Below are 13042 nucleotides of genomic sequence, written 5' to 3' on the forward strand. Positions count from 1 at the left end.
TCCTTCACACTCCCTCCCTCCGATGTGTTTGTCCCACCACTCACAACTTCAGCAAAATGCCAGGAAGCTTCCCCAAGAGCAAAGGGCCTACAACATTGCCTCAGAAATCATTTAAATAGAAAAATTTAGGCACAGCATGCGTGGCTCAGTGGTTGAGCATTGACCTATGAACCAGGAGGTCACAGATTCAAGTCCTGGTCAGGGCACAGGATGGAGCTGTGGGCTCAATCCCCAGTAGGGGGCGTGCAGGAGATAGCCGATCAATGATTCTCTCTCATCTATTTCTATCCCTTCCTCTCTGCAAACAATAAAAATATATTTTTAAAAAACACACAAGTCCTAACCGGTTTGGCTCAGTGGATAGAGCGTCGGCCTGTGGACTGAAAGGTCCCAGGTTCGATTCTGGTCAAGGGCATGTACCTTGGTTGCGGACACATCCCCAGCAGGAGGAGTGCAGGAGGCAGTTGATTGATGTTTCTCTCTCATCGATGTTTCTAACTCTCTATCCCTCTCCCTTCCTCTCCGTAAAAAATCAATAAAATATACTTAAACACACACACACACACACACACACACACACACACACACACACACAGAAAAACAAAGGGGAGGCTAGAACTCAGCTCTTGCCTCTGCCCAGAGCCCTTTCTCTCCTTTGGTGGCCCTCTAGGTCGGCACCTGGAGACCTGGGTCTGCCTCTCCCCTGTCTCATTTCTCCGAAGGGGAAACTCTCTCAACGCCCTTCTCCTGCACGTCTTCCCCACGCCCCACAGAATGCCTTGGGGGGGGGGGGGAGCCTCGGGTGATGGTGAGACCGAGGGCTGGCAATCGCTCCACGTGAGTCCTGGCTGCGAGCGCAGTTGGTTGGAGCATGGTCCAGACTCACCGCGGCGGCGGGTTCCATCCCGGTCAGGGCACGTGCAAGAATCAACCAATGATGCATAAGAAAGTGGAACAGCAAACTGATGTTTCTCCCCCCGCTCTAAAATCAATAAATAAAATTTTAAAAGCAAAAATATTTTTTTTACCCAAATGGCTACCGTCAGCCCTTGTTCTCTGTGTCCACACAGCAGCATGGTTTCAGATGTGTAGGCCTGTCCTGGGTAAGTCTCCAAAGTACAGGGGTGCCCCCCGGAAGCGGTGCCCCCTGGAAGCGGTGCCCCCGGAAGCGGTGCCCCCCCGGCAGCGGTGCCCCCTGGAAGCGGTGCCCCCTGGAAGCGGTGCCCCCGGCAGCGGTGCCCCCTGGAAGCGGTGCCCCCTGGAAGCGGTGCCCCCTGGAAGCGGTGCCCCTGGAAGCGGTGCCCCCTGGAAGCGGTGCCCCCCGGCAGCGGTGCCCCTGGAAGCGGTGCCCCCTGGAAGCGGTGCCCCCTGGAAGCGGTGCTCCCCCGGCAGCGGTGCCCCTGGAAGCGGTGCCCCCTGGAAGCGGTGCCCCTGGAAGCGGTGCCCCCGGAAGCGGTGCCCCTGGAAGCGGTGCCCCCGGCAGCGGTGCCCCCTGGAAGCGGTGCCCCTGGAAGTGGTGCCCCCGGAAGCGGTGCCCCTGGAAGCGGTGCCCCCTGGAAGCGGTGCCCCCTGGAAGCGGTGCCCCCGGAAGCGGTGCCCCCTGGAAGCGGTGCCCCTGGAAGCGGTGCCCCTGGAAGCGGTGTCCCTGGAAGCGGTGCCCCCCCGGCAGCGGTGTCCCTGGAAGCGGTGCCCCTGGAAGCGGTGCCCCCGGCAGCGGTGCCCCTGGAAGCGGTGCCCCCGGCAGCGGTGCCCCCGGAAGCGGTGCCCCGGAGCCACAGCTCACGGCCGCAGCCTGCCTTCGCAAACGGCCCTCCGCACCGGGGCTTTAACCGTGGGTTAGCCGCTCCGCCTTCCGGGGCGCTGGTTCCCCGGTTGCCTGGACAGCACGCGGGCTCAGGACGCCCCGCCGCCCCGCTCGCTCCGGCCCCGAAGGACAGGCGCCCGGATTGGCTCCCAGACCCACGGCTCCGCCTCAGGCTCCCGCTGGTTGGGCCTGTGCTCTGCCCTCCACCCCGAGAGGTCACGCCCCGGGAAACACTCCGCGGAGCGGGTCCTCCGGGTAGGCCGGGGCAGGGGCAGGGGCAGGGGCAGGGGCAGGGGCAGGGCAGGGGCAGGGCAGGGGCAGGAGCAGGGGCAGGGGCGGGGCTGGGGCAGGGGCGGGGCTGGGGCAGGGCTGGGGCAGGGACAGGGGCAGGGGCAGGGGCAGGGGCAGGGGCAGGGCTGGGGCAGGGGCAGGAGCAGGGGCAGGGGCGGGGCTGGGGCAGGGCTGGGGCAGGGGCAGGAGCAGGGGCAGGGGCAGGGGCAGGGGCAGGGCAGGGGCAGGGCAGGGGCAGGAGCAGGGGCAGGGGCGGGGCTGGGGCAGGGGCAGGGGCAGGGGCAGGGCTGGGGCAGGGGCAGGGGCAGGGGCAGGGCCGGGGCAGGGGCAGGGGCAGAGTCAGGGGCAGGAGCAGGGGCAGGAGCAGGGGCAGGGGCTGGGGCAGGGGCTGGGGCAGGGGCAGGGGCAGGGGCTGGGGCTGGGGCAGGGGCTGGGGCAGAGTCAGGGGCAGGAGCAGGGGCAGGAGCAGGGGCAGGGGCTGGGGCAGGGGCTGGGGCAGAGTCAGGGGCAGGAGCAGGGGCAGGGGCTGGGGCAGGGGCAGGGGCTGGGGCAGGGGCTGGGGCAGAGTCAGGGGCAGGAGCAGGGGCAGGGGCTGGGGCAGGGGCAGGGCAGGGGCAGGGGCAGGGCAGGGGCAGGGGCAGGGGCGGGGCAGGGGCAGGGGCGGGGCAGGGGCGGGGCAGAGTCAGGGGCAGGGGCAGGGGCGGGGCAGGGGCAGAGTCAGGGGCAGGGGCTGGGGCAGGGGCTGGGGCAGGGGCTGGGGCAGGGGCTGGGGCAGAGTCAGGGGCAGGGCTGGGGCAGGGGCTGGGGCAGGGGCAGGGGCAGGGGCAGGGCTGGGGCAGGGGCTGGGGCAGGAGCAGGGGCAGGGGCAGGGCTGGGGCAGGGGCAGAGTCAGGGGCAGGGCAGGGGCAGGGGCAGGGGCAGGAGCAGGGGCAGGGCTGGGGCAGGGGCAGAGTCAGGGGCAGGGCAGGGGCAGGGGCAGGGGCAGGGCAGGGGCAGGGCTGGGGCAGGGGCTGGGGCAGGGCAGGGGCAGGGCTGGGGCAGGGGCAGAGTCAGGGGCAGAGTCAGGGGCAGGGCAGGGGCAGGGGCAGGGGCAGGGCAGGGGCAGGGCTGGGGCAGGGGCAGAGTCAGGGGCAGAGTCAGGGGCAGGGCAGGGGCAGGGGCTGGGGCAGGGGCAGGAGCAGGGGCAGGGGCAGGGGCAGGGGCAGGAGCAGGGGCAGGGGCAGGGCAGGGGCAGGGCTGGGGCAGGGGCAGAGTCAGGGGCAGGGCAGGGGCAGGGGCTGGGGCAGGGCAGGGGCAGGGGCTGGGGCAGAGTCAGGGGCAGGAGCAGGGGCAGGGGCAGGGGCATGAGCAGGGGCAGGGGCTGGGGCAGGGGCAGGGGCAGGGGCTGGGGCAGGGGCAGGGGCAGGGGCAGGAGCAGGGGCAGGGGCTGGGGCAGGGGCAGGAGCAGGGGCAGGGGCAGGGGCTGGGGCAGGGGCAGGCAGGGGCAGGGGCTGGGGCAGGGGCAGGGCAGGGGCAGAGTCAGGGGCAGGGGCAGGGGCAGGGCAGGGGCAGAGTCAGGGGCAGGGGCAGGGCTGGGGCAGGGGCAGGGGCTGGGGCAGGGGCAGGGGCTGGGGCAGGGCAGGGGCAGGGCTGGGGCAGGGGCAGGGCAGGGGCAGAGTCAGGGGCAGGGCAGGGGCTGGGGCAGGGGCAGGGGCAGGGGCAGGGGCTGGGGCTGGGGCAGGGGCTGGGGTTTACTGTCTCCAGCAGAGAGTGGAGGAGTGGCCTCTGTGCCGGGAGCCCGGTGTGCAGGGGGAAGCAGCGGCCTCAGGGTCCCCGAAACCAGGGGCGGCAGCTGCGGAAGAGTAAGAGACGGGGGTGGAGCCTGGAACCCCCCTCTCCTGGAACTCCGGGTTCACTCCAGGGTCAGGAAAGCACCCCTTCGCCCGGGTCTAAATACACGTCCCTTCCCCCTCCCCGAGGACAGCACGGAGATGCCACCTGAGACCAAAAGAGAAAGGGTGAAAGCTGGAGCGCAGGCGAAGAACACGCGCGCAGGCCCTGGTGAGCCCGTGGGTGGGGTGGATGCCGGCTCCTCCGGGCTCCGGGGACCACGCAGCGGTGCTCCGGAGAAGGCAGCCCCTGCGCCACGGGTGGAGCGTGCTTTCCTCCCTTCCTTCCTTCCTTTCTTTTTTTTAAAAATATTTTTATTGATTTCAGAGAGGAAGGGAGAGGGAGAGAGATAGGAACATCAGTGATGAGAGAGAATACTCGATCGGCTGCCTCCTGCACGCCCCCCACTGGCGATTGAGCCCGCAACCTGGGCCTGTGCCCTGACCGGGAATCGAACCGGGACCTCCTGGTTCGTAGGTTGAGTCTCAAGCTCTGAGCCGTGCCCTTCATATCCTCACACCAGGTCCCACGAAGCCGGGAAAGTGGGAACACTGGCACCCACCCTCCCCTGGCCCCTCTGGCTCTGTGCCTCCTTACATTCATTCCCCATGTCTGTGCCGGGCAGGGAGGACTGTGGAGGACCCAGTAGATGCTGCCGCCAGGGAGCCCTCACCTAGCGGCCTCAGTCCTCCTGCTGGAAGAGAGCCTGGAGCGTGCGGGGCAGGGAGGGCCGAGGCCGAGGGGAGCTGAGGCCGTGCCATCTGCGGGCAGGTGTGGAGGCGGAACCGGCTGGCAGGCTGGCGGCGCTGGAGAGGGAGCTGCTCCGAGACCTCCTCGGTGAGAAGGACGCAGCTCGGGGCCATCACAGTGAGCCGGCGGGCGTGTCCGTACCCTTTTTCTTTAAATATATTTTATTGACCTCAGAGAGGAAGGGAGAGGGACAGACAAAAAATCCATGCTGAGAGAGAATCATGGATCGGCTGCCTCCTGCACGCTGCACACTAGGGATCAAGCCCGCAGCCAGACATGTGCCCACCAGGAATCGGAACCCTGACCTAGTTTATAGGTTGATGCTCAGCCCCTGAGCCACTATCCTGAAGGGCTTGGAGGGTTGGAGCTGGGGGAGGGGGGCGCTGAGCTGACCTCTAAGTTGGGATTGTGAGGAAGGGGTGAGCAGTGAGGCCTAAGGAGCCAGAACAGAAAGGGAGTTTTTGCTTCTTAGCAACAAAGAGCCTGTCGGATGGGGGTGGAGGGTGGGGGCAGACAGAATGAGAATGTGACTCCCCTGGCCGGTTTGGCTCAGTGGATAGAGCGTCGGCCTGCGGACTGAAGGGTCCCAGATTTGATTCCGGTCAAGGGCATGTATCTTGGTTGCGGGCACATCCCCAGTAGGAGGTGTGCAGGAGGCAGCTGATCGGTGTTTCTAACTCTCTCTCCCTCTCCCTTCCTCTCTGTTAAAAAAAAAAAAAAATTCAATAAAATATATTTTAAAAAGAGAGAGAGAGAGGGAGAATGAGACCGGCTGGAAACCCGCTGCCAGGTGCCCGGAGGCGGGCAGAGTCAGTCCATCAAGCCCACGGAGGCTGGCGCAGTGGGGTCCCCAGTCGGGCCTGAGAGCTCTGGCCCTGTTCCCAGCTCTGCGGAGGGGTGAGGCCCGCCGAGCCAAGGCTTCGGAAGACCGGCTGAGGCAGAGGCTGCAAGGGCTGGAGGCTGAACTGGAGGAGGCCCGAAGGGAAGGGAAGGCCGTCCATGCAGGTGTGTGATCGCCAAGTAGGTGGGCAGCAGCGGGGCAGCAGCGGGGCTGGAAGAGGACAGCCCAGAGGCCAGAGGGTGCGGGGAGGGAGGCCAGGGGGGTCCCACCCGCCAGGCCTCGTCTCAGGCTTCCCCGCGGAGCCAGACCGGGCAGGCCTGAGGGGAGGGGAGGAAGGCCTCGGGGCTCTGGGCAGGGGCCTCCCAGGATGCCCGGTGCTGCACTGCGGACGCTCTGTGGGTTACAAAATGCGTCCTCGCCTTCATTTCATCCCCCGGGAGGGAGCAGGGGGAGGGCTGGCACCCTCCCGAGCTGGCGTGGAGGCCGGGCTGGTTCATGCCGGTTCTCGGGTTCTTCCCAGAGGCACCAGGAGAGCCACAAGGCCATTGTGCTCTGGTCCCACGGGACCAAGAGAGCCGTTCACACCCACCCTCTCCTCCTCCCCCCTCCCCCCACGCACCCTGGCTGCTCACTGCCCCACAGAGATGAGTCGCCAGTGCCAGGCCCTCCGGGAGGAAGCGGAGACCCGCGGCGGGCAGCAGGAGGAGGAAGCCAGAGGCCTGCGGGAGCGGCTCGGTAGGATCCCCATCCCAGCCTTCCTCTCAGAGGGCCGCTGAGGGGCGGCCTGCCAGGCGGACTAAGAGGGTCTTTCTCCAGGAGACTGCAGTCCTGGCTCTTTAATCACTTTCCCCCACGGACTCTCCGCCTTCGCGGACTGGAACAGAGGGCACAGGATGTCAAAGATCTTAAGTTACCTTAAGATTTTAAACCATCATAAGTGAAACCCGACCAGCATAGCTCAGTGATTGAGCATCTACCTATGAACCATGAGGTCAGGGTTCAATTCCTGGTCAGGGCACAGGGTTGCAGATTCAATCCACAGTGGGGCCTGCAGGAGGCAGCCAATCAATGATTCTCTCTCCTCATTGATGTTTCTCTCTCTCCCTCTCCCTTCCTCTCTGAAATCAATAAAAACATATTTTTTTAAAAAGCCCACCATGCTGGAGATGGTCACAGAGGTCCATTCCCTGCACCATGGTGGATCCTAAATAATTGTTTGCTAAATAAATGAATAAACCTTCCAAATAAGCAAATACTAGTATATTTTAAAGCCAGGAGTTTTTGCTCTCTTCCCTCTTGGTTACCAGATAGTTGCAGTAGGTTAGCATGGCATACAAGGTTTCTTACCACTTAGGGTTCACAGTTTTCTTACCCTAAAACAGCTTTAGTTCAGCTGTAGATGATTCAAGAGTTGCTTCTCTGCCAGGCAGACCCTGAATTCCTTTCCTAATCTTTGCCTGATCGCAATGTCAATGAAAGCATCATTTACAGAGCACCTCCCGGGGTTCTCACGCTGACCGCATCTCCGTTATTCACAGCAAGCCTACGGAGTAGGTGACACTCTCTCTTTTCCTTTGTCTAACCCTCACCTGCTATGTTTATTGATTTTTAGAGAGAGGGGAATGTTTATTGATTTTTAGAGCAAGGGGAAAGGAGAGAGCGAGAGAAACATCAATCAGTTGCCTCCCATATGTGCCCTGACCAGGGATCAAACCCACAACCTAAGTAGGTGCCCTGACTGGGATTGAACCCACAACCCTTTTGTGTACGGGACAATTCTCCAACCAACGGAGAACCCGGCCAGGGTGTGACATTTCCTCTTTAAAGATGAAGAAACTGAAGCTCAGAGAGAGACATGCCCAATGCTACGCAGGAGTGACAACCAGAGCTGGGACCCAGATCTCTTGTCCCAAGACCTCCACTCTCTCCAATGCACCTGAACAGGACTGCACCTGAACTCCCTGTAGGGGCCACAGGAAACCCGCTGACCCTGGGGGAGCCTGGAAGAATCCCTTCGGTGTGCGGAGACTCTGTTCAAGGGCAGCGTTGCCATCCTGTCCGCTTTCATCCTCTGCCCACTCCCCAGAGATGCGCCGGGCAGAGACTGCAGCTGCGCGGGCAGCGGCCGAGCAGGCCCTCAGGGAGCGGGACCAGACTCGGGCTCAGCTCCAGACCCACGTGTCAGACATGGAGGCCAAGTGTGAGGAAATCTTACATGTAAGCTCACCCTCTGAACCCAGCCACCCGTACCCAGCGCTCCCCCATCACCGCAGACCAGGGGCAGGAGAAGCAGATCCCCACAGGGAACTCTGCTCTGTCTTGAGGGGATGCACCCATGCCTACCCACTAAGACCAATAACTTTAAGAAAACGCTGGCAAGGAAAGTGTATAGACCCACCTGGGCACCCCTCACGCTCCCTCTTCCTCCTGGAGCCTGAGACTTGGTGTCTGCAGGGCAGCCTGGACCAGCTCCTGGCTAAGCTGAGAGCCCTGGAGCCTCCGTGGGATGGCGTGGGGCTGAGACTCCACGCCAGGCACCGGGAGCAGCTCTGGCAGCTCGGACTCAACCCCCTGGCCCTGTGGGGCCGTGGCAAACAGTGTCCGGGTTCTCGGGAGCCCAGCAAGACAGCGCCTTGATGTAGAGGTCAACGGGACTATGGGTTGAAGCTTTCTGGCGAAGATGAGTGCCTCTCAGGGAGACATCTCGGTCCTGGGCGGGCCCATTAGCCTGAAGACAGAAGTCTGACAAGCTCTTAGGCGTTATCCTAGAGCCGGGGGAGGCGGGGGGGGGGGGGGGGCAGCGTCTGGCTCTGCCAAGGCATTAGGGGTGAGTTAATTAAATGTCTGACCAAATACAGCAGGCTAATTGTTATTTTCAAATATATCTTTATTGAGTTCAGAGAGGAAGGGCGAGGGAGAGAGAAACATCAATGATGACAGAGAATCATTGACCGGCTGCCTCCTGCACGCCCCACTGGGGATTGAGCCCACAACCTGGGCATGTGCCCTGACCGGGAATTGAACCCCAACTTCCTTATTCATAGGGCAACACCCAACCACTGAGCCACGCAGCTGGGCAGGCTAATGTTTAAGTTGATAATTATGTACGGCCCTTGAATGATGTTATAAAATCCACATGGCCCTGGGCAGGACAAAGGTTCCCCAGCCCTTGAGCCTGGGGCTCTTTTTGTCCCTTCGAACAGCAGCCTCCGACCCTCACCCACACAAACACAGGCAGCCAGGCCGGTGGGAAGGTCACTGTAAGAGGCCAGCAGTGGTCAGGCAGCCCCCAGTCCTGCGGGGCTCAGAGAGGGACCGTGTGACTGGCCTCCAAACTCTTACAGTCCATCCAGGAGTCCTGGAGTCCTGCCCAGCGCAGCTTCCAGATGGCTTCTAGCTGGCCCCAGGGCCCACCGGCCCACCGACAAGGGAGAAGTCTGCGTTTCTCTCTTCTATGAACACACGCTCCGTGCGACTCCCGGGCACCAAATGTGGGGGCTTTCCCCACACTGAGGCATTCTCCACCTCTTCTGTGGATGCCAGTTCAGTGTCCTACACTGACCTCCATTCTGACTCTACCTAGAGACACACAGCTACGGACTCAGTTCCACAAGACACCAACCTCAGGTATAGGTGGTCACCGGCGCTTCGGACCCACGGCTCTGCCTCAGAGGTTCCCACGCCCCTGTCATTTGCTAGAGGGGCCCTCAGAACTCGGAAACAGTCTGCTTACTCGATTACCAGTTTATTATCCGGATACAATTCGGAAACAGCCGAAGGCAGAGACGCGTGGGGCGGGGTGTGCGCTCAGGAATGCCCGCCCTGCCCCTGGACACCCGCCCCTCCCGGCACCTCCACGTGTTTTGGGTTTTTATGGGGGCGTCATCACAGCAGCATGACTGATGACATCACTGGGGGGTCGTTAACGCTCCAGCCCCTCTCCCGTCCCAAGAGCCCCGGAGGGAGGTGAGGGGGGTGAGGGCAGAAAGTTTCAACCCCATTGGCTCCCCTGGCCACCATTCCCTCCCCGTCCTTAGAGGCTCCCAAAAGCCGCCTCATTAACACAATTAGGTTGCAGGAAGCATTTCGTGAATAACAAAAGACCCCTTGAGTGCTCTTATTGTGTAGGAAATTCCAAGGGTTGTAGGAGCTGCGCCAGGGACCGTCTGAAGACCAAATATGTATTTTGTATTACAAATCGCAAAAGCGCAGGCAGAACTTCCTCCCCGGCACACTTCCAGGGTTCCCACCTGGCTTCCTCCGGAGTCAGAGGGGAGCGGGTGGGCCCACCTGAGGCCTCTGACCACACCCTCTCTGGGAGGTGGGCCAGGGGAGGGGGGCTGGGCAGCCTGTGGCTGTCCAGGCTCCTAGAGGCCCAGTCGGCAGCGTCAGAGCTCCGGCTCCCACCAGCGCTGCTGGAGCGGGAAGGCAGGGAAGCTACTGGCCTGGCCGCCGAGGAGGGGGCAGTCCGGCAGACCCGAGGCTACAGCCCGCTCCTGAGCAGGGGGAGAAGGGAGAAGGCCACTCAAGGACCGGAAGAGCTTTGCCCGGTGCCTGCTGCACTCGAATGCCCAGGACTGGGGCGTGCTGCATGGTCCTCTTCCCACCGCCCACGGCCTAGAGCTGCACCCTCCATGCTCCCCACCCTGGTCCCTCCCCAGCTGCTCCGAGTCCCTCTGTCTCTCCGTCCTCCCCTCCAGGGTCCCGGGGACCCACGCTTACCAGCCCCGCGGAGACCTGGCCCCCAGCTTCAGGCACAGAGGGGGCTCGGCCTCGGCCAGCTGGTGGAGCCTGGCCACGCCGTGCTCTCCGGCCACAGGGCGCCCGTTCACCTCCAGGATCTCGTCTCCCGGCTGCAGCCCCGCCCGGGCAGCCGCGCCCCCTGGCGTCACCTGGAGGCGGGTGAGACGCAGCTCAGGGAACCCGTGGGGATGCGCGGCCGCTCAGGGCCTGGGAGGCAGCCGCGCCGGTGCACCGGGAGGGAAGGCCCGGGAGCACCCGTCACCTGGGCGATGGAGAGGCGGGGCCCGCTGGCCACGTAGCTGAGGCGGAAGCCATAGCCGCCGCCGGGCCCGGGGTACAAGCAGCACTGGCGGGAGCCACGCGGGGCGGGAGGCAGGGCTGTGTCTTCCCCAGGTGGGCCCTCGGGCTCAGCCCCGGGGGCCGGGCGGGTGCTCTGCGGCGAGGCGGGGGCCTCCGCGCTCTCCAGGAAGAGGAGCGGGGACAGGCGCACCTGGAGGCGGGAGGACAGACCTGCTGCCTCCGCCCGCCCGCCGCGCCCCTCCGGCTGCGCCCCCGGCCCTGCCCCGCGCACCATTCTGAAGAAGCGGTCCGCCTCGGGGTCCACGACAGTGAGCGCCACGCGGGAGCCCTGAGCTCGGATCCTGGACACCGTCTCCTCGTGGCCCAGCCCCTCCACACTCTCCCCGGCCACGGCCACCAGCCGGTCCCCAGCCTGCATCCCAGCCTTGTCGGCCGGCAGCCCCGGGTCCACCTCCCGCAGGAACTGCCCTGGGACAGACACGCTCACGGTTCCTCCCGGCCCCAGGTCAGCCAGGCGCACAGGGACGGGCGGGGTCCCCAGGAGGAGGTCAGGGCGGGGCGCAGACAGGGACGCCCCGGAGAGGTAGGGGCACACAGACACTGTGCCCAACCCAGACCCCGGGCTCCCACTCACCGAGGCGACCACCAAGGCCCTTCTCCTCCCGGAGCAAGAACCCGAAGCCCTGGGGCCCCTTCTCCAGGTGCAGACAGCGGGGCCCCGAGGGCAGGGCCCAGCCCTCTGCCAGGGGTGCGGCCAGGGGCACTCCCAGCTGGCGACACTGCTCCTCCACCTCCGGCCCTGCCACCAGCAGCGTCACCTGCTCGCCACTCTGCCAAAGCTGTGGGGACCCAGCGGGGCCTCAGAACCAGCTGGGGGGGGGGCGCCCCTTCACAGCCCCTCTGCCCAGCCCCGGCAGGAGGCACTGGGGAGGGAGAGGGCCTAGCGCACACTGGAAAGGGAAGGGGGTGATGGAGATGCCAGAGCAGATCAGGGCGTTCGGTGCCGGGAGGAGGGAGAGGCGATGGGCGCTGCCTACCCGCCTGCTGAGCTGGCTGTGAGTGAGCTGCTCCACGCTGAGCCCGTTCACCTCCAACAGCCGGGCCCCCGGGGGCACCCCTGCCCGCTCAGCGGCCCCTCCGGGACTCAGCACCAACCAGAAAGAACCTTGGTGTTCTGGAAGCCCCGCCCCCCAAAAAATAGCAAGTGTGAGTCTGGCTGCCCAGGGCGGCCTGAGACCCCCGACCCCTCCCCCCCACCCGAGCCTCGGAGCTCACCGTGGGTGACACTGAAGCCAAAGCCACCCTCGTCTCTCACGATGTGGCACAGCCGGGGCCGGACCCCGGGGCCGAGCGTGGGGCAGAGAAGGGCGCCGTCGCCCTGCCGGGCTCGGGCCGCGTCGTGCGCCTGCCCCGCCACCACCGCCAGCAGCACCCGAGGGCCGCTGGCCCGGATGCGGCGCGCCACCTGGACAGAGGGTGGGCGGAGGTGGGGCGGCCCGGCCCCCGCCGATCCCCAGCCCCGCACCTACACGTCTCACCACGGAACCAGCTCTCCACAGGCCTTTTCCCAAGAGCCGGGCCTGGGCACCCCTCCCTCCTGGGAGGTGGGGCCCCGCCCCCAAGTCCCCAGGGAGGCGGTCCCTGCCGTGCTGCGGGGCGGGGGCGGGGCGCAGCCTCACCACCTCCAAGGCTTCACGCTCCACCGCGTGGCGGTTCACGGCCAGGATCCGGTCTCCTTCCCGCAGACCCTGCCGCTGGGCGGCGGTGCCGGGCTCCACCCTGCACACCACGTGGCCGGCCCCGCCCAGCTCCTGCCGGAGGTGGAAGCCGAAGCTCCCGCCCTCCTCCTGGCTCAGCAGACAGAAGCGGGGCCGCTCCGGGCACAGCCAGACGTCTGGGGGGCGGCAGAGAAGGGGGGGGGGGGGAGGTGGCCCAAGTGCTAGTCCCCTCGTGTCCAGCAGACGCTGCCCCTGGGAGGGCACCAGCTAGGTGCTGGGCAGAGTGGCCGCTGGGAGGGCACCAGCTAGGTGCTGGGCAGAGTGGCCGGGACAGAAGGACATGCCTGGCCTCCTCCTCTGTCCCGCGGTTACTCCCAACCGAGGCCACCGTCCGGGGGGGGGGGGGGGGGGCGGTGTCCAGGGGACGGGAGGCCTGCGGAGCTCCCCAGGGGAGGGGACGGCTGCCCGGGGGCGGCGAGGGGGTTACCAGAGGGGCCATGGTCTTCCGCCAGGGACAGGACAGGATTATCAATGCCCAGCTTTGGGTTAAACTCAAACTTCCTGCAAGGAGACCCCGAGGCCACTGCAGATGCTCCGTCAGCCGAGGGGTTCCCCCTCCCGCCCCTCCCAGCCCCTCCCAGGGCACCACTTACAGGGTGACGGGAGCCGCCTCCTGGAGACCTGCTGGGCGGAAAGGGGGAGGGGCGAGGCGCATCCCTCACCCCC

The 13042-nt window shown here is 65.3% G+C and overlaps 2 protein-coding genes across 2 annotated transcripts; one reads left to right on the forward strand and one right to left on the reverse strand.

The window, feature by feature from the left end:
• The first annotated feature begins 3908 nt into the window (after positions 1 to 3908).
• On the forward strand, positions 3909 to 8324 carry CCDC153 (coiled-coil domain containing 153). The gene is made up of 7 exons (XM_054725099.1): positions 3909 to 3936; positions 4054 to 4135; positions 4736 to 4801; positions 5600 to 5719; positions 6198 to 6290; positions 7642 to 7772; positions 8010 to 8324. Exons 2-7 carry the CDS (start codon positions 4066 to 4068, stop codon positions 8190 to 8192), a joined length of 663 nt encoding a protein of 220 aa, XP_054581074.1. The 5' UTR covers positions 3909 to 3936; positions 4054 to 4065; the 3' UTR covers positions 8193 to 8324.
• A 1647-nt stretch (positions 8325 to 9971) lies between these two features.
• NHERF4 (NHERF family PDZ scaffold protein 4) lies at positions 9972 to 13031 on the reverse strand. The gene is made up of 10 exons (XM_008150200.3): positions 12970 to 13031; positions 12804 to 12877; positions 12278 to 12492; positions 11874 to 12063; positions 11636 to 11772; positions 11233 to 11437; positions 10870 to 11066; positions 10561 to 10788; positions 10278 to 10447; positions 9972 to 10051 (listed from the first exon to the last, which is right to left on the reverse strand). The coding sequence occupies exons 1-10, from the start codon at positions 13029 to 13031 to the stop codon at positions 10039 to 10041; spliced, it is 1491 nt and encodes a 496-aa protein (XP_008148422.3). The 3' UTR covers positions 9972 to 10038.
• Between the last annotated feature and the right edge of the window lie 11 nt (positions 13032 to 13042).

Source organism: Eptesicus fuscus, chromosome 13, assembly GCF_027574615.1.
Source record: "Eptesicus fuscus isolate TK198812 chromosome 13, DD_ASM_mEF_20220401, whole genome shotgun sequence".
In the NCBI taxonomy this organism is placed as follows: Eukaryota; Metazoa; Chordata; class Mammalia; order Chiroptera; family Vespertilionidae; genus Eptesicus; species Eptesicus fuscus.